The following is a 20,988-nucleotide window of genomic DNA, read 5'->3' as shown; positions in this document are numbered from 1 at the left end:
TGTTAATGATACGTACTAAGGGGACGTGTCAGATACAGCAATAAAAATAAACTGAACTGCCTGAGGCAGGCATGGGGGAGCTCTCAGAGGAGTGTAAGAAGGCTTTTCCAGCAAGCAAGTCTTCTTAGTGAGCTGCTGCAGTAAGACACAGGTATCTTCTGCGGGCAAATATCTGCCTTGGATCTGCTCATGCTGGTGCTTGGGATCATTTGAAGACTGCTGGTGCCAAAGAAAGGGAAATACGGATCAGGCCTTAAGCACTGTAGTAATGAGATTATTAATCTGTGGTACATTAGCAGTTGGGAGTTTTCACTCACAAGCCTCTGAGCAGAAGCACTGAAGCAAACAGGGGAACAGGTTTGTCCCAAGTATAACATGTAGGTTATGAAGCAGTGCAAGAGAACAAGCATGACAAGACTGGCAGGCACCAATCCCAACTTGTCCCTTGGCTAAGGTCATCACAAATGTCAGACCTGGGCTCCTAAGGAACCCTTTTTGAGACATCTGGGTTGCAGAGCTTTGTGATTTGGGGAAATGCTTTCCTGGAGATGGCTGAACACCTGCCTGACTGTTTTACTTTGCTTGTGTGAGTGGCTTTTGCTTTACTGATTAAACTGTCTTTATCTCAACTCACGAGTTTTCTCACTTATACTCTTCCAATTCTCTTCCCCATCCCAGCCAGGGGAAGGGAGCAAGTGGCTGCATGGACCTAATTGCCTGCTGGGGCTAAGCCATGACAGCATCAGAGAGAGCTGCTTGGGCACTCTCTGAAGCCCTCGTAAGCCCGGAGCTCGCAAAGCTGCTCCTCTTATCCTGCAGGAGCCTTTAAAGCTTTCTGGTACCACCAAGTCCTTAGTTCTGCCCTGTTGAGTGCTGGAAGAGCATCTATAGAGCTTTCTACCTGCCTAAAGGTCACATTCCTGATTGACAACCTGGGTGAGCTGCTGGTTGTTAAAGGTGCACTTCAGTACAGCTCCATGGCTACCTGGGACTCAACAGTCATTATCAGCTGAGGAAAGAAGGGCTCAGGTTTAGGTCTGTCCCCACAAGGTGGGATTGCTCGACACTGTGACCTCGCTAGAGCCTGAACGTTTGAGCTGGAGATTTGGAGGGAGTGGGCTGTATCTGCAGCCAGGCATTCAGACAAAGAGCTTTGGGGGGTTGAGACATGCTGGTAAAGGGACTCCACAGCGCTGCTGAGATCTTTCTTTGAGGCTTTAGTGGTGCCTCGAGGACAATAGGGTCACCCACCAAAGTCTACTGGCCATAATGATGGTGGAGAGGGATTAGGAAAATAAGTGATGTTCTAAGGGCTGTTACAAAATCTGAAAGGCACAATTCTAGGATTGAGGTGGGCTCCCAAGGCCACTGGTGCAGGGACACATCAGGTCCAGCTCTTGCAGCTGAAATTCATCATCATGTTCCACCTCTGAACAGCTCCTGGACCCCTCTTGTGCTCTCACTGGGTAACATGCTTTATCTTCTGTCTCAGCCCCTTTTTTCTCTCTCTGCAATCCTCATACCCTAATATATGTAGCAAAATGGAATTAAAAGATGGAAAATAATGACTTCAGTTATTGGTGACTCGAGCTGGATGTGGGATGCTAAATTGCAGTTCGCAAGGTTGCCAGAGAGGAAATACAACATTTATTACTTACTACTTTTTTTTTTTTTTTTTTCTGGAAAATATTAAATTCTTCTGCAAGCTGGTTATTTTCCCCAGTGTTCAGCTCTGACCCATTTACCTCCTTGCCAGAGGGTAATCACACCCCAGTGCCACCTCCCGAACAGAGTCAGGACTGCTGCTGCGTGTGTCTCTGTCACTTAGTGCCAGATGCTGGGGGAGAGTCTCCTACCCCCTGGCACGACTGATAGACTCCAGCCTCTTCATTATCGCCGCAGCACGCTTCCCGCCAGCTGCTGCCGGCTGAGCAGCGTCAGGCAGCATCCCTGCCTGGGTTTCAGCCTCTCTGTTCCCAACCAAAGGGAGTGGGATTTGAAGTTTGCACTCAGGTGTCACTTCTCCATGCTCCAAGCCCCCCATCCCTTTGACAATATATGCAGTACTACACCTCAGCCTCCCTGTCCCCGCAAAGCAGCGGTGCTGGTTGCACGTGGCTGCTAGTTGTAGAAAACGGCTCCTTCTTCTTTTTCTGCCTTTAATTGATACCTTGGAAGGACCTGTTGCCACCACAGGCCTTGCTGTGTGCCAGACAGATGGTGAGGAGCCAGCCCATTACCTCCTCTTGAGAGAGAAATGATGCAGAATGATTTGGCTGGCACAGGCGCACGCGGGTCAGCGTGAGGGACCTGCGGTAAAACCTTCACAGGCAGCACCAGGCTGTGCACTGGGCTCCTGCACTCCCATCCCCTCGACATTTGCCAGAGTTGGTGGAAGGGGAGATGAGGTCTGGGGAAAGATGCAGGGGTGAAAGTGCAACCCCATGCATAGAATCATAGAATCATCTAGGTTGGAAGGGACCTTAAAGATCATCTAGATCATGCACGTACCCAACTCTCTCCCCACCACATGCCCCTAGGTCCTGGAGCTCTGAGCTGGTGGCATTGGTTGTGGATTTGTTCTGCGTCTGCTTGTGGTGCTGTTGAGGACAAAGCTGAAGAGCTGACAGGAGGGCAGCATAGCGGCTGATCCCACCCTCAGAACCCAAATTTGGGGGTGACTTGTGCTGGGAGGTCTATTACCCCCTGTCAGCTCTGAGGTGGCCTTTGCTGTGTCTTATGAGGGGAGAGGAGTGGCAGAGCTGGGCATCTCCTGTGGACTCCAGCACCCCTTGACCTTCCCATTGTGACTGCCACCACCAAGCTCCCAGCCCTCAGAGGAGGGCAGTTTGCAACCTCAACTTCTTGGTGGCACAAAGAGGCCACTGATGTGGCTGGATTTGGTGGAAACACAGACCAGATTGGGCTATGGCAGAGTGGAAACGGGCTGTTGAAGAGATCACCGAGTCTCCCCAGTGTTTGCCTGTGGCTGGACCAGCTGCTGGAGCTGGTGGCAGGCAGGGGACTGGGGTTAGCTGAGCACAGTCCTGCCTCAGCTGGGAACAGATTCTCTTCTGTTGAGCAGCTTTATGGCCATCTAATTTGTGGCCAACTATGAAATAAGATGGTACCACCCACCTCACTGATGCTGCAGATCCCTGACATACAATTTGAGGGCCGTCTGCCCTTGCAGGATGTAAGCCAAGGGGCAAGGCTGGCAGAGGCAGAGACTTCAGCTCACCTCTGAGCCAAGCCGGGCAATCTGCTTCCAGTTGCATCCCACAGCCCCCAGCCTCAGGCTGAAGCTCTCGTCTGTTCCTCTCCAAAGGCAGCCCTTTGCAAGGGAGTGCATTTGGTTCAGAGGTTTAGTCACTGGACTGGTAGCAATGCCATGCGTGCCCGTACCAGCACAAGCCACCTGCTGTACTTCTTGCTGTTCAATACCTCCCAAAAACCACTGGAAACTCCTGGCTGGCCTAGGCATTAAGAGGAGACCCAGCAACTCAACTCCCTTCTTGCCCTGCAAAAGGATGGGACAAGGTTTGACAAATGGGCAGGATGCTGAGGGCTAGCCAGAGATGCCACCTCAACAAGGACACTGAATTTGGGCTGAATCCAGACTCAACATGTTCAGCTCCTCTGAATTCTCTATACCTGCAGGAGGCTGAAGTCTGCCTTTATTTATCCTCCTGCCAGTCCCACTGAGATTTCAAGGGCATGTATCTCACAGCTAAAGGTGGCCTATATACTTTGATGCCAAGAGAGGCTGTCTCTCCCCAGCCTGTTTATGGGTTTGATTTCTGATTTACAGGAGGGCCTATGGACCACGTCCCCACGTCTTGTTAAAGAAAGCAATTTCTGGTTTTTACAGGGAAGTTCTCTCAGCAGTGTAAATCTGTGTGGGGAGGTTTTACGCTGGATGACAGAGAGGAATCCAGGCTTAGAATATTTATACTGTAGCTTATACAAAGCTATTTGACATAATGAATGGATTTGGGGGAGTTATTTCTATTTTTTTCTTCTTCTGAGGAAGAAGCATTGGCGTTTACCTTGGAACACAGCCTGAACGTGTCATCACCTAAAGGCAGGGTGTCCTGACCACAGCAACTTGTGTTGTTTGTAACAAGTTTTGTGGGATGTGCGTTGCCGCTGCGAGATCCTACCTAGTGCTGTGATGCTGACAGATCTCACAAGGTGGCACAGAGCCAGCTCATGGGAGGCCTCCAAAGGAAAGCTCGGCTCTCTGAGACACTTCGTCTCATGGTAATAGGATGACCTGGCCAAGGCTGCTGCCTGCCCTCTATTTGAGGCAGCAACTGAATGTCCTGGTTTGTGATGGCCATCGCAGACCTGCTGTCATGGGGATTTTTGGTGTCTTATCCCAAGTCCACACTGCCTCCCTCAGGTCTCTATGCTTTCCTGGTGAGATGCAGCATTCCTCCCCAGTGCCTCTTCAGCAATGCTGTTGGGAACACTGTTCAACAACTGCCATGCTCCACCCCAGATGTGGACCAGGTAAAAGCGCCTGTGCTCGTAGATGCTCTTTGAGATCTCCAAAACCACCATGATGATGAAAAACAGTGATGTGCCCCAAGTAATGAACCTCTTCTCTTTTTCCTTCCTCCCTCCCCGTTGTCCCCTCTCCTTTCCCCATTGCTTCCCCTTGCAGTGGCAGGCCATCTCTCTGACAGTCATTGAGAAGGTCCAGATAGCAGCGGCCATCCTGGGTTCCCTCTTCCTCATCGCCAGTATCTCGTGGCTCATCTGGTCGACCTTCAGTCCTTCAGCCAAATGGCAGCGCCAGGACCTGCTCTTCCAGATCTGCTATGGAATGTACGGCTTCATGGACATTGTCTGTATAGGTGGGTGATCCTATCTCATGGCACGGCTGAGGTCGCCCCCCCCACTCACTCGTGGAGAGGAGCAGGAGATGGTGTGGAGAGCTGGCCAGTACAGCTTGGCTCAGATTGAGCCTCCCTGGCTTTTCCACCTTTTTGCTTTCACAGCACCTTTTTTACAGTCCTCTCTGCTTGTTTGGGCAGTCCCAGAGTGCCTCCTTGGCTGGGCTGGCAGAGGGACCTGCAGCAACCCCAAAGAGAAACAACTCTGTCTTCAGAGCAAGAAAAGGGTGGGGAGGTCTGTAAGGCTTTTGAAGAACACCTTTCTTTCTGGAATAGCTAATTTAGGGACTGCCCCATGGTTGGCTATGTCAGGGCCTCTCCACAGGCAACAAACCCAGTGGCAGAGACCCTGGTATCCCAGTTCAAACGGCTTTTGGCTTCAGCACCCTTCCAGCATGGGACCTGGGCCTGGCGAAAACCAGGCCAATTCCTCCCACTGTTGCTGACAATGAGATGTTACCTTGGTCTGTAGAGATCATCCTGCTCCTTCGTGAGATGCTGGTGGAGCTACCACATCTCTCCAGGAGCAAAGGGTGTGAAAGAGAGACGGGCAGCACCCACCTGTTGGCACAATAGCCACTGGTGGCACCCTTTTGCTGGTGCAATTGGGAGTGGAAAAAATTTATCCCTATGTGTGTGTGTTGTGCGTTTGTGTCGTCGTGTTGGCACAGGACAGAAGTGAAGAGCCCTGGCCTGGGTGGACATCAGTAACATGATTAACTGGCTTTGATAAAGCTTCAAGAGCTGAGGAGAACTGATTATCTCATCTGTCAATAGGAGCTAAATCCTCCCACATGGCAGAGAACAAATCTTGCCAGCCATGAACTGAAGGGGAACTGGGCAGACAGATTCAGATTTGAGGTTCTTTGTTTCTTTCTTATTCATTTTTTTTAAGGACCTGGCCTCTATTTCTCTTTTCCACCTTATCTGAGGGAAAAAAAAAAACCCTTTGCGTCTCCACTGATGTCACCATTAAGCTTAATATCCTAAGCTGGGAGCATTGTATTTTTCCAGCCAAAGATCAAGTGCCCATCCTGTTCCCAGGAACATTTCAGACTTGTGGCTTGGGCCAGCCTCTTGTCTCATGGTTTTCCCCATGCAGCTGGCAGTTCTGGTGGGCCAGGCATGCTGGCTTTCCCACAAACTCGAAAGCAAGTGGGAAGCATTACAGATGCAGTGAGTTAACATGTCTGTCTGTGGCTTCTCTTGCCCAGCACCTCAGAGACTACCCGGAGATGTCTCCGCTTGTGCTGTGAGCAGCATGTCTGCCTGTGCTGCCAGGCAGCCCACCCGTGCTCGACCAGGAGAGATGATATTCTGGACCATGTGAGCCTTTGTATACATTTCCCTAGAAAAGCTCCTATGTGGATGCAGCCCGCCCGCTGCCCCTGCCACGCTCCAGTGTAAAACTGGCTTGTGTTGGGCATCAACACCCTTTGCAATCCCAGATGCTGCTGCTCCCAGGTCTGCAGTGGAAGGGAAGGGAGCTCTGAGCAGTGCTTTGCTGAGATCCAGTGTTTGTTCTCCTCCCCACCTCCTCCTCCTCCTCTTCTTTCTCTGCCCAGACTGAACCAAGTGACAAATGAGGTCTTCACAGGGAGCTGTGACTCCCTGGCTGTCGATGCGGTCAGGTCTTTCCTCTGAGTGAGTTCTCTGCAGCCCTGCTGATTTCAGGGGGCTGCACTACCACGAGCCAAAAGACCGGTCTGTCCCACTGAGAGGCCTGGCCAGGTCAGATCAGGTCAGCAGAAGGGGCTGATCAAAGAGGACTCTGTGACTGGGTTTAATTCCTCATTCATTAGAGCTTTGCTCAGCTGTGATGGATGCAGCAGTGCCAGCTCACTAGAAGACTCGCAGTGAGCTCCTCACTGTGGAACAGCTATTCTCCCTCTCTTTATCCTTCTCCCAAACCTTGCAGCCTTGCACGGTGTCTTTGATCAGAGCCGGGCAAAGCCGGCTCTGGAGATACAGAGTTCTGCTCCTGACTGCCAGTGTGGCCCGAAGCCTCTTGTTACTCCTCCCTGGGCTTTAGTTCCACTTCTGCGAGTTCAGGATAAAACCTCTCATGGATAATTGCAGTGACAACAGTTCTTGAAATACCAGGGCGCTGCCTGTGCATTTCGGTGTCTCCTCCTCCACAGTCCAGCCCTTTACCCTTTTGCTTTCCAGTCTGTGGGTGGGTAGGAAAGATTTAGAAACTAAGAAATGCTCAGCAGCAGGGAAAGAGCAGGACATTAAGTGTACTCAGTTCTACCACACTTGGTTTTCTTCGGCTAATGTAACACACACATTGTCTGTGCATTGTTTGGTAACAGGCTGGGCAGCCTGAGCTTGCGAAACGTTATACGGTAGGTCCTACACTAATTGTATGAATTCCAGTTGTTTCTTGCCCCAGGCTGACCCTGAGTTTTGCTTTCATTGGCAGAGGAGCAGAGGTTTGAAAGACAAGGTTTGAAAGACGAGGTATTTACTAAAGAGCAGATGTGCTGAAGCAGAGCTCCTCTCTAGTTCCTGCCAGTTCCCACTTCATTTGTCCTTGGATGTCTCATGTCCATTAAGTAGCCAGCAACATTTTTCCGGGACGCAAAACTGGAGAAGACACCAAATCTGCAGAGATTCTGACTGTTGTCAGACAGGGAATATGCACCTAGTCAGCAACTGCCCAGCTGTTTTGTGTGATCTCCTCTCTACCAAGTCAGTAAGGGATTTAGGTAGCGATTTGCCAAGACAGAGATATCTGTGGCAATTTGCATGGTCAATCCCATGGCAGCGCTGGTCTTTCCAGTGTGGAGTCAAAGGTGAGGGCAGGAGTGCTCACTTGCATGTATAGCTCCCTAAGCACAGGTCTTTGGTTGTTGTTATCTTCGTTTGAGCCATATTTGAGCTGAAATAGTCAGATCATATCCAAGCTGAGCTCTCAAAATATGGTTATTATCTCAGAGACTATTGATCCATGCATCAAAACCCAGGGGTCTTGGGTTTAACCCTCAGCCGGTCACATTCAGTAATACACTAATGTTCTTTGGACTTTGCTAGATCTTCACATGCTCCACAAAACCAGGTGTAAGGGACAGACACCATTTCCCCCCCCCCTTCCCCACCATGGGAACAAAACCAAAACCAAAGTAAAATGAATCTCCTCCTCATGACCAGCAGGACCAGATGGTATGGCCCCAAGTGTCAGAAGTTACGTCCATCTGGGCAAGGTGGACAAGACGGTCTTTCAACATGGTTCTCCCCCTTGCTCTCAGACATCTAACAGGAGTTCAGGAAGCACTAGAAAGGATTGATTGGGATTTCTGGGAGCCTCCAATACTGGATTTTTTTTTGAGAACCTGTCAAAAAACATATGTCAAGAACAGGTTGTGGAGAGATGATCCTGGTTTGTGAAGGAGGACGAAACAAAATGCTTCTTGATATCCAGTCTGGCCCAACGTCTGATTCTGATCTCTCTCTCTTTCATGTGTGCTATCTCTGGTCATGTCTGTGGGACAGATACGAGAGTTGGATTAAAAGAGAAACTGGTAATGGTGCCAGCAGAGACATTGCTCTGCTATGAAGCCATCTACAACACAGACATTTGAGATCAGCGACCAGGAAGTGAATTAAAAGTGAGATGGGGACTGTTCATTTGATTAACTGCTCTCTCCATAGGTCCATGAGAGGTAAATCCAGAAAGCTGGCAGAGAGAGGGATTAGCAGAAATGCAGTTATTGAAATGCAGAGATAAATGGAGTGAGCCTTCACAGGCCTGAGTTACTGAGTAGGGAGAGTAGCAGCTTAGAGCTGGGCTGTAAATCCGGAGAGATACCTGCCTGTTAATTAAATGATGGTCCTTGGAGGGGGAGGGAGGGGTTTGCCTCTCTCTCTGTCAAGGTGCAATTAAGGAAAGTCAGCGTTTGTAGATTAAGGTGTCATTTGGGGTCAGGAGGACAGGAAACCATCTCCTGTTAAGCAAGGAAGAGCTCTGCCAGCTAATGAGAGCAAGTCACAGTCTAGGCTCAGGTGTCAGCAGATGGGCTCCAAGGGGGAAGCGCGTCCCGGGAAGGCCATGAGCAGGCTGTGTGTGCAGGGCTGTTGTGGTCACTGCTTGTGTGTGCAGTCCTGCTTGCCCTCAGAGGGGTATCCCTGGGATGGCATCCCCAGCAATGCGAAAGCGATCCCACCTGCCTCCCCTTGGATCACTGTCTGCTGGAGACTGTTGCTTTGTCCGTGCCCACCCCGTCCTTGCTCTCTGACTCACCCGGCCTTGGTGCTGAACATCTCACTGCTGCAAGCACTAAATCCTCATGCTCTCTGAAGCTTTTCCCTCGATTTCCTTGGCAGCCAGTCCCTGAGGGTATTTGCCTTCACAACAGTAACTGCACTGCAGCTCAATAGCACAAGAGACAGGCAAAGGAGGACCATTCATCCTGCCAACGATTTCTGTTGGCACACCATGCAATCCATTACAGATCAGGAAGTGTGTGCCCGCTGTTTTTTAATCCCAGCTGCCAGCAAGAATAATCAAAAGCATCCAGTACGTCTAACGGCATCTCAGCACAACCGTAGGTAATAACATAAGAAATCAATAGCCAATTAAAACTGATCCACAGCATTTGATCTTTCATAGTGCAATGGGAACAGTAATTAATGGAGCTTCCTTGAGACAGTCACAATTCAAACTTCCTGCCAAGACTAATGTGGTTTCATTTTAAATGAGCTTTGCTTCCTAGAGGAAATGCCAGGCTGAGGTAGCCTCAGGGTGTTTTCTAGTCAGGTTGCTTGGGCCCTCAGCGTTCAAAGGATTTAGGAGTCAAAGTCCCAATAAAATAAAGAGGAACTGAGAATTTAAGTGTCTTCAGGGTCTTCCTCTGTATTGATCTGATTCTCAAAACGAAAGCAGGTGTTTTCATTCAGGTCTGCATAGATCCCCGAGGTGCAAAGCAGGAAGAGTTGCTACAGCTCGAGGGAATCAGTTCTGGGGAAGCACCAAGCCCATGCGTTGGCTTGATGACACCCTAAAGGCAAGAGCACAAGGCAGAGAAGTTCAGCAGATGTCTTCAGAGGAGAAACCTGAGACCAACCCAGACAGTAAACGTGCATGGCTTCAAGGTACCTGGAAGAGACCCTTGAGAGTATGCAGAAGTCTTCCACACCCTTCAGTTTAATTCACTGCTTGCCACGCTTTTCATGCACTTCAGAGCTACCAGGAGCAAACGATAGGGTAGACCCAGACCCTGTCATCAGAGCAGGCAGTTGGGGTAAAGCCAGGCAGGTGTTTCACTTTTTATTTCCACTGTGAATCCTGGTTTGCGTACGTTCAGCCACAATGTGGATGCTTGAAAAACCACTGAGCGAATCATTGATTTATCAGCTGTAAAGGGGGATGTGGAGACAGGAACAGTCCCCGCAGGGTGCCTCGTGGGGCTCTCCATCCAGCTGGGCAGGGACCATCCCTGGAGAGCAGTCCTTGAGGGCCCCGTCCCTGGGCCAGCAGCACGAGAAGCGACGCTGCACGGCCAATCTGCCGGCTGAATTCTTGGCCGCTCTCCAGGAACAGCGGATGCTCGGCAGAGCCGAGACATGCCACCCCTCCGTTCCTGAAAGATGGGACCTATTTTTATCTAATGCTGCATTGATTATTCAATAAGAGAGCGGAGTGGGCCAGCCGGCGTGTGTGCATGTGTGCTGCTTCCACCAGCGGGCATTTCTGCAGAGGCTCGATGCGCCGGCCGAGCTCCAGTGCAGCTCCAGCAGCTCTCTGCAGAATGAGCATGTCGCTGCTGAGCAAAGAGCCACGGGGTTTGGACCTGGCTCTGAACCCCCTCCCTTTTTGCAGGGAAGGATCTTGGCTTCCAGCACAGGCAGAGAAGCACCTGGCCTTTCACACGTGTCCCTTCAATGGCACAATCCTTCACCACATCCATCTCCAAGCAGTTTCCCACTGTTGCAACAGGCTCCAGAGATGTATTTTGTCATGAAAAACCATATGGTGCTCTCCGCTCCAGTGGATCAGTGTGTTTAGCATTTAATGAGGGCAACACAATTAACATTTTCTGAGGGGGAAAAGAAATCCTTTTGCCTTGTGAACTGCATCTTGTGCTTTTGAGTGTGATACGTTATAATCAGACCGATGCTTCTTTGTCATTAAAGCCCATGCTGGAATCATGCCTGGTGTCCCTGGGTTAAGTTCCTATCTGTGGGCAGAGGCAGAAGCACTCACCTGCCTGTCACAGCTTCTACACTACGGCAGGAGATTCCCTGGTAGGCAGCTGGTAGGATCTCCCGCACCAGCTGCACAAATTGTGCTGTCTAGTAAAGGATGGAACCAGTCCTCAGCTCTGTGCCAGGCTGTGTTTTTCCAACTGCCTTCTGTCCTGTCGCTCCTCCTACTACAGACAAATTACTCCTGGAAGCGGGAGGCTGTGGTCCGTGGCACGCCTGTGTGGCTGTAGTAAGAGAAGTCAACTCCATAGTCAAAGATGAGGCCATGGGGGGGTCATTCCCCATGCACAGTGGATGAGGCTGCTTTTGGTGTGTCCCCAGCTCTCAGTAGTGTCTGATTGGTTCTTCTTCTGGAGGGATGGCTACCTATCAACAGAGCCATCTTTCAGACCCAGATACAACTTGTTTGCAGATACCTTCCTACGTGGCAGAGGGGAAAGATGCCCACATCTTGCTCTAACAAAGGGGTAGAAGCAATGGTAATGCACAAGCCAACCCGCAATTTCAGAGGCACTCCCAGGTCCATTAATTTAGCCTATGTGCCTTACCTTACCCTGGGTGATGCTCTGTTAAGGGTGATCTGTACCCACCTTTTTGCCTCTCATAAATGGTCCCTGTTCCTCTTAGTGGAAGAGCACTTTGTTGGCTGGAGCAGTCTGGAGGAATTTGGCTCAGACAGGACCTGCATTCCTTAGAAAATGAAAAACTGTGAAACTATTCCCATTTTTTTCTTACAGAATTTCATTTGCTAATAAAAGCAGAGAAGGAGGCAGTAGTTCTACCTTCAATAAGCAAATGTCATGTTTTGATCATTATTGAACAAAGCATTTTGATTTAGCATTTAGAGATGACTGCTCATGCTGAGTATTTTAAATTCAGTGTCAGAATTGGAATACAACATTTAAAAAAAAAATCAAGTCCAAATGAAACATTCTCACCTGCTTGAAAATATGTATGTATTCTTTCATTCGCGGGGACAGCGTGACTTTTTCAAGTCTCACTCCAAGCAAGTGTGAAGCCAGATTTCCAAACCCTACCCAAAACAGTGCTGTTGTCCTGCTTTGCCTTTAAAGAAATGTCCCAGGAATGGCTGGGGATCCAGCACGACTGCACAGGCAGAGCTTTAGTCAAAGTACCATTAGCTATAGGATAGAAAGGTTCAGGAACCCAGACTGGAGGACTGACTGCCATGGTGCAAGCATAATGAAATGGAAACCATGTGCTTTTTCTCTCCTCAGCATGAGTATCCAGCTCTGTGGCCTCCTGTCAGGGAATGTTTGGAAACCTGAAGGCAGAAAAGACCCATAAAATCATGCAGAGACCAGGGTGTGCATTTGGCCAGTGCTCTGGTCAATCTAGTTTGAAATGATTATTTACTCCTTTCTTTTAAAGACCTAAGGGTATGACATGCACGAAGATGGATGTTTTTCACCTCTTGTGCAAAAAATCTTTTCAAGATGTGGGGTGTTGCCATTATCTCCCTTTTAAAACTGGGGGGAAAAGGCACCAAGAGGGTCTATATAATCCTATCTGCAAAGCAAGGAGGGGAACCTTGAGGAGAACAAGGGATATATGGGTATTGCCTCCAAGCCCTATCTCTTCTGTACTGGCACAGTCCTGGGTAGACTCACAAACAGGGAATGCTGCTGGAGATGCATGATTCAGAAGCAAGGCTGTTCCGCCGGTGGAGCTCCCGTCTTTATTTATTTATTTGCCTTTTCCAAGAAGAGTCTCATTTATTGCTGCCTGCATAGCTAGAGACGGCCCTTTAATCCTCTGCTTTATCGTGTGCTGTGAATTAAATACCACAGGAGTACAAGATCCCTTAAGGGGAAAACATCCATTCTGCTGTAGCTGTCCACAGCCAGCTGAGTTTACAGGAGTGCTTTTGTTTATGGTTTATCTATTGCCTGAGCGAGGATTTCTCTGGGTTTTATTTTACCTATTTTTGCTGTTATTTCTTGTTTTGGGGGCTTTTCTGTCCCAGTTTTGAGGCGAGGTGTAAAAGTGCTAGTCTGGGCAGGGCAGGAGAAAGCTGGTGGTGCTCAGTAGCTCTTGTGCTTACAGCTGAAAATACGGTGGCATTTTGAAAGTGATGGTGTTGGTGTGTGCGGTTCTCAGGGTGACCCCAGCTCCTCTGCCACAGGTGGCATCCTACAGGCAGCTGATGCTGTCTGCCCATTACAAACAAAACATGTGGGAGTGCTGAATGAAAAGGAATTTCCTGTCCCTTGGACACCTCCTATCAGCTCCTTAATTTCACCAGTCTTTCCCCATTTGGGACCTTACGAGCTGAGCCCTCCAGAGCCCAGCCCATGTGTTGGATAGGACCATGAGGGTGGGCAGAGGATGCGAATGAGGATGGCTGCCCTGGGATGAAGGCAGCATCTCGCAGAGAAGTTGGCATCTACCTGGCAGCCATGAAAGCTCCCCCAGTGCTCCTACAACAGACTGTCCCCAGCTCCATAAGCCCCGTGAGAGGCAGTCCTACCTGTCCTCTCAATTCATCCCACTGGATAAAGCGTTGCTCCTTCGCCAGCTACATATGGGGATGGACTGCTTCTGCTTCCAAGGAGAACCCATAGCATCCTCTGCGCGCAGAAATCACCGTGTTACATGAAGTCATGATGTGTTGCAGTGTCACGACCTGGAAATTGTCTCTTGCCATATAGCTCAGCAGCATCCTGCAAAGTCACAGTGGTGCCTGGAGGAGAAACGCTCCCAGCTGTCACACCAAGCACTCCCATCCGTAAGAAAAGAGCTGCCTCCTTTCCAGAGCCCCCCACGCTCAGCCCCAGCGTGGCAGCTGGCGAGGTCTGCCATGATTGCTTGCCTGGTGGAACAGCAACTGTGAGGACCCTCTGAGATGACGGTGTGCTGGATCCATCTCCCAGCTAGCGGGGCTCTCGCTGAGTCTGGGGGCGGGTGTTAATGGCTGCAGAGCGCTTGGGGCATAGCATAACCACCCGCCCAGATGGGACCTGCTGCTCCCATTGCTCTGCCAGATGGAGTGGAGGAGGCAGGGAAGAAGAAGGGCTCTTGCTGCCTTTGTGGGGGGTCCTGGCCCACCTGGGGCTGAGGAGCTTTGAGGCAGAGTTGTCCTTGAACCCCAGCTTGCACGAGAGGAGACAAGCTGTAATAAGCACAAGGTTTGCCTGTTAGTCAGCAGTTGAAGGCTTGGGGGCCAGCCTGTTTGGGCTGTTAATGACTTGAAATGGAAGAGTCCATACCTCTACAAAATATGGGAGCAGCTTCTCTGTGTACGCTGGTGGGGACTCTGCCCAGGCCATGGAGGTCCTATCCAATGAGGGGCTCAGTTTCAGTTTTGCTAGAGTGGTGGCCTCCGTGGCCTGAGGAGAGTCAAGCGTGGCATAAATATCACTGTGAAAGCTGCCTGCCAGTGGAGCCTCGTTACAGCAAATGCACTTAAAGGGTGATGGGCAGAAGAAGGAGTATTTTGTCTTTCCCAGACCCGTGGGCTCCATGACAGCCCATGTCATCTAGTGGTCAACAGCTCTCAACAGGGTTCAACCATGTAGCAGCCGCCCCCGTTCTGCTGAGCCAAACCAGCCCAGATTCATACATATTTAATCAGTTCTTTAGATATTAAAAAAATGTGCATGGAGAATGATTGATAAGAAAATGCCTGATTGTAATCAGCTAATTATTTTTTCCATATGCTAAGCATTCACTCAAGGTCTAACCATTATAAATACATTTTCAATTTATACTATATGTCATTCGATGCTGGACATTTCTAAGCCTATACAGTTCCAGCATTATTCAGTAGATGTCTTGAGGACTAGAGACATCCTGCTCACTGGTCCAGTGTCTTGCAACTACCAGAACTATTTAAAAGACGTTCCCAGGACATCCATTACCTGGACTTCTCCTGTATGCAAGATAGACTGCCCACTAAGCTCTTGAAACATTTTGGGGACAAAATTTGTATTTTGAAAAGCAGTTATGAAGGAGTCTATACTTCCTATTTGATTTCATCTGAAACCAAAGAATCCCTGAAAATCTGAATGTAGCTGTAGTTTGTATGAAAAGTGACTGTGCAATGAAAGCATTCCTGAGCTGAAGAAAAGTAGTGAGGATAATGGACTCCAGAAAAGCAGTGGCAGCAGCCCCAGGGGACCAGAGCAGGGAAGGTCTCTTGGGAAGGGAATCTGACGGATAAAAGAGCCGCGAACAGCTCATGGCTGCCAAAAGGGATGATACTAAAGGCACAACAGCAAACTGTGTCTGTGCAGGGGAAAGCTCATAAGCGTGGGAAGAGAGCATTGAGGCTGCATCAGGAGCTCTTTGAGGACCCAAAATCAGAAGCTGCAATCACACAAAAGGCAGAAAGAAAAGCCCGCAACTAATGACAAGACCCTCAGAGTCACACAGGCATGGAGAGCCCTCAGAGCTAAGCCCCAGGATTACCATCTAGAGATACAAAAGGCAACAAGAAATAGGCCCATAAACATATGTAAAGTAAGAAGAACAAGGCAAGTCTAAGAGCTCAAATAATATTCGATGCAAAAAGGGCAAAACAGTTAAATGTTGCCTTTGTTTCAGTCTTCAAAACTTAACTGAAATAATTTTAATGAGGAGAAGGGAGCCCAAGGCAGAATCAGAAAAGAACAGACTCAAAAACATTCAAACAAGATATCTCTGTCCTTGTCAGCATGTCCTAATGAACTTCAGAACGAGCTACAGGAACAGTCTCTGACCCATGAGCGTTTTAGAATGAGGAACCTGGGGAGGATGCAGGAGGTGCCAGGCAGCTGGGGAAATGCAAGCAGATTACTTAGCTTTAAATATAATGTCTGTCATTAAAGAAGGTAGGAACTGAGGATCAAAGAATTGAAGGGCAAATCAGCTTAACTGATTCACAGAAAGATATTAGAATATTTTTTAACCAGCCAATTGATGAGCACAAGAGTATAACCGTATCTAATTTGGAAGAGTAAATGTCCTAGTGGCTAAGGGAGGAGCAGTCAGTTTGATATACCATGACACAGGCAATGCTTTTGATGCTTTGCCTTAAGATTCTCCTAAACAAACCAGAGAAATGTGATCTAGATTAAATAACTATAAGCACAAGAGTATAACCGTATCTAATTTGGAAGAGTAAATGTCCTAGTGGCTAAGGGAGGAGCAGTCAGTTTGATATACCATGACATAGACAATGCTTTTGATGCTTTACCTTATGATTCTCCTAAACAAACCAGAGAAATGTGATCTAGATTAAATCACTATAATGCAGGTGTACAGCCAATTGAAAAACTGGTTTCTCAGTAGTTGTCAGTGGTGTACTGGCAGCTGGAAACACGTTTCAAGTAGGACTGTTTTGGAGTTTGCTGTCTTCAATATTTTTTATTAATGGCTTAGATTGTGGAATGGGAAGTGTTATAAAATTCACAGATGACACCAAGTGTGGAAAGGCTCAATGCACTCTAGAGGATCAAATAAGAAATCATAAATTATATCATCAAATTGCAGAAATCAACAAGATGGAATTGAATAAAGAGAAGTGCAAAGCACTATCCTTAGGAAGCAGAAATCAGAATCCCAAACAGAAGCTGGACCAGGCAGTCATACTGCCGAGGACAGAGATTCTGTGACAGATCAGTTTATGTCATCAGGATATTGAAAGGAAGGCGAGATACACAGTGCTGATTCTGCACCTCTCTGCTCTGGGGACTGTGGCCTGAGGAGAGTCAAGCGTGGCATAAATATCACTGTGAAAGCTGCCTGCCAGTGGAGCCCCGTTACAGCAAATGCACTTAAAGGGTGATGGGCAGAAGAAGGAGTATTTTGTCTTTCCCAGACCCGTGGGCTCCATGACAGCCCATGTCATCTAGTGGTCAACAGCTCTCAACAGGGTTCAACCATGTAGCAGCCGCCCCCGTTCTGCTGAGCCAAACCAGCCCAGATTCATACATATTTAATCAGTTCTTTAGATATTAAAAAAATGTGCATGGAGAATGATTGATAAGAAAATGCCTGATTGTAATCAGCTAATTATTTTTTCCATATGCTAAGCATTCACTCAAGGTCTAACCATTATAAATACATTTTCAATTTATACTATATGTCATTCGATGCTGGACATTTCTAAGCCTATACAGTTCCAGCATTATTCAGTAGATGTCTTGAGGACTAGAGACATCCTGCTCACTGGTCCAGTGTCTTGCAACTACCAGAACTGTTTAAAAGACAGTCCCAGGTCATCCATTACCTGGACTTCTCCTGTATGCAAGATAGACTGCCCACTAAGCTCTTGAAACATTTTGGGGACAAAATTTGTATTTTGAAAAGCAGTTATGAAGGAGTCTATACTTCCTATTTGATTTCATCTGAAACCAAAGAATCCCTGAAAATCTGAATGTAGCTGTAGCTTGTATGAAAAGTGACTGTGCAATGAAAGCATTCCTGAGCTGAAGAAAAGTAGTGAGGATAATGGACTCCAGAAAAGCAGTGGCAGCAGCCCCAGGGGACCAGAGCAGGGAAGGTCTCTTGGGAAGGGAATCTGACGGATAAAAGAGCCGCGAACAGCTCATGGCTGCCAAAAGGGATGATACTAAAGGCACAACAGCAAACTGTGTCTGTGCAGGGGAAAGCTCATAAGCGTGGGAAGAGAGCATTGAGGCTGCATCAGGAGCTCTTTGAGGACCCAAAATCAGAAGCTGCAATCACACAAAAGGCAGAAAGAAAAGCCCGCAACTAATGACAAGACCCTCGGAGTCACACAGGCATGGGGAGCCCTCAGAGCTAAGCCCCAGGATTACCATCTAGAGATACAAAAGGCAACAAGAAATAGGCCCATAAACATATGTAAAGTAAGAAGAACAAGGCAAGTCTAAGAGCTCAAATAATATTCGATGCAAAAAGGGCAAAACAGTTAAATGTTGCCTTTGTTTCAGTCTTCAAAACTTAACTGAAATAATTTTAATGAGGAGAAGGGAGCCCAAGGCAGAATCAGAAAAGAACAGACTCAAAAACATTCAAACAAGATATCTCTGTCCTTGTCAGCATGTCCTAATGAACTTCAGAACGAGCTACAGGAACAGTCTCTGACCCATGAGCGTTTTAGAATGAGGAACCTGGGGAGGATGCAGGAGGTGCCAGGCAGCTGGGGAAATGCAAGCAGATTACTTAGCTTTAAATATAATGTCTGTCATTAAAGAAGGTAGGAACTGAGGATCAAAGAATTGAAGGGCAAATCAGCTTAACTGATTCACAGAAAGATATTAGAATATTTTTTAACCAGCCAATTGATGAGCACAAGAGTATAACCGTATCTAATTTGGAAGAGTAAATGTCCTAGTGGCTAAGGGAGGAGCAGTCAGTTTGATATACCATGACACAGGCAATGCTTTTGATGCTTTGCCTTAAGATTCTCCTAAACAAACCAGAGAAATGTGATCTAGATTAAATAACTATAATGCAGGTGTACAGCCAATTGAAAAACTGCTTTCTCAGTAGTTGTCAGTGGTGTACTGGAACCTGGAAACACATTTCAAGTAGGACTGTTTTGGAGTTTGCTGTCTTCAATATTTTTTATTAATGGCTTAGATAGTGGAATGGGAAGTGTTATAAAATTCACAGATGACACCAAGCGTGGAAAGGCTCAATGCACTCTGGAGGATCAAATAAGAAATCATAAATTATATCATCAAATTGCAGAAATCAACAAGATGGAATTGAATAAAGAGAAGTGCAAAGCACTATCCTTAGGAAGCAGAAATCAGAATCCCAAACAGAAGCTGGACCAGGCAGTCATACTGCCGAGGACAGAGATTCTGTGACAGATCAGTTTATGTCATCAGGATATTGAAAGGAAGGCGAGATACACAGTGCTGATTCTGCACCTCTCTGCTCTGGGGACTGCAAAAGAAGGGGGACAAAATAAAGAGGCTTTGGAGATTATGAACAGGAGTGAGGAGAGGGAGGGCACTATCTGATTCCCTTCCCCATGTGAACTCCGATGTTCACATCTCCCCTCTCAAATCAGCCCAAGTGCAGTGTCCCACTGGTGCCAAGACATTTCTTTCAATTACAAATCTACCTCTTCCTGCTCCCTGGGTCACCCTCTTCCCCATTGCTTGCCACTGGAGGATTTAAAGATGCTAAGCTGTCTAAAGAACTTGTCATATTCAGACCCTGCCACAATGCTGGGCGATGCCAGACACCAGCTGCCCCTTCCTCACCCTGTATTTGCAGGAAAAGGTCCCTTCTGGCTCTCTTTTCCCAGTTTATCACTAAGCACTATCTTGCGTCATGGATGAGGAATGAAGTACAGGGGACAGCACTGAAAAGTGGTAGGGATTGGAAGGGTCCAGAGGGAGCTCGGTGATTCATCTCCCACATACTGTGAGGTACTTGCAGAGCTGGGGCAAGGCAGAGATTCATGGTTATTTCTAAAGCACTTTTTGGAATGGAGCAATCTCATGGGGACTGGGAGAATTTGGGAAGCAGCGAGGCAGTCTAACTTGAGCAAACACAGAGCGCAGAGCAAAAGCCAGAACAGTTTACTGTACTACACTGAAAACCTATGGTTGGGGAACACAAATGAGCCTAAAGAGACCACCTGTGGCTAGGTATGGTCCCTGCAGTGTGCAGAGCCCATCAGGGAAGCATCGCTTTGTTTTTACACCCTGTTGGCTGCTGCTGGAGGCAGGATGCTGTGACAGACAGACCCCTCGTCTGAACCAGTACTACCACTTTTTTGCTCTTAGGTTAAGATAAACAGAGGCTAAGGATGGAGCACTTAGGATGAGATTAAGGCAAAGAGATAAGTGAGAGTGGAGCTGCTGGAGTTTTGGGAACAAAGTGGGGAATTTGAGATTGCCACAAAAGCTGAAAGAATTCACAGAAATCGAGGGAAGGTTTTGTGTACACAATGACAGTCAGGCCAGTGAACACCTGGCAATGAAAGTGGTGTCTCCCAGGAGGATTGGTTTGCCTTGGCCTGAGCCACTGCTGCTGTGGATGCAAACATTCAGCTTTGATCACAGCTGCCATAAGAGGTGACAGCTCAGGTGGCAGGACAGGGACTATATGAGAAGCAGGACAGAGTAACTGGCTGGAATAGACTGTGATTTTTCCTCCTGCAGATAATGTGAGTGTCAGCTCAGGGGTGATGTACCACTCACTGTCAGCAGAAGCCTTGTTTTGGTTGTTTCTTTACTGGAAAACATGAGAAACAGTTCCCATCCAAAAAATTTACCTGTCTCTTTCAAGAAAATGCATGGCAAGTGTTGGAATAAGAGGAAGGCTAATTAGAGGCTGAAAGTCCTGGTGAAAAGATCACTTGGTGGCAGAGGCTGACAATGTGCAGAAGGTGACTGCTTGTCATTTCTGGGAAACTGCTGCTCTAGGTTTGCCTTAAATGGGAGGCTCACAACGGCTCGGGTTAGTCTCCCAGGATGGTGGTGTGCCAGTGGATCCTCCCTTGCCCATCCAGAGGCACAAATGCAGTTGTCCTAGTTACATCTGGGTTTTGCCCGTGTTCCAATCAGGAACCAGGCTCTGTGCTCTCTGGGGACGGGTCACTTACTGTGACAGTTTTGCATAAGAGCAGTGGTTAGGTGCTGGGTGCTCCCCCATGGATAATAAATGAAAGGAAGCATAAGATACCAGCGTAAGCAATGTGTGCAGTTTTGGTATAACCCATTGCCAAGGTATCGTGGTGTTTGCTTGTGCTGTGAAGCACAAAGCAGCCTCTCAGCTCTGGGAAGTAATCCCTGCACCCAGGATAATCACTAGTCCCTCCGGTCTGGACTCTACAAAGCCCCACAGGGCTGACCATGATCTGATCCTTTGCATTGACTCAATAATAATAAAGCCACAAGAGCAGGAGCAGAAAAGTCTAATATATACGGAG

General features: G+C 48.1%; 1 protein-coding gene across 1 annotated transcript in view; it reads left to right on the top strand.

Annotated features, from left to right (window-relative positions):
* The window catches only part of MARCH4 (membrane associated ring-CH-type finger 4), a 38,984-nt gene that overhangs the window by 5,231 nt on the left and 12,765 nt on the right, over window positions 1–20,988 (top strand). The window contains exon 3 of the mRNA XM_014954111.1: window positions 4,670–4,862. Coding sequence (XP_014809597.1) covers window positions 4,670–4,862 — 193 coding nt within the window. The remainder of the gene's footprint in view (window positions 1–4,669; window positions 4,863–20,988) is intronic.

This window comes from Calidris pugnax, unplaced genomic scaffold (assembly GCF_001431845.1).
Source record: "Calidris pugnax isolate Ruff unplaced genomic scaffold, ASM143184v1 scaffold103, whole genome shotgun sequence".
Classification (NCBI taxonomy): Eukaryota; Metazoa; Chordata; class Aves; order Charadriiformes; family Scolopacidae; genus Calidris; species Calidris pugnax.
This window is presented reverse-complemented; position numbering and strand designations above follow the sequence as displayed.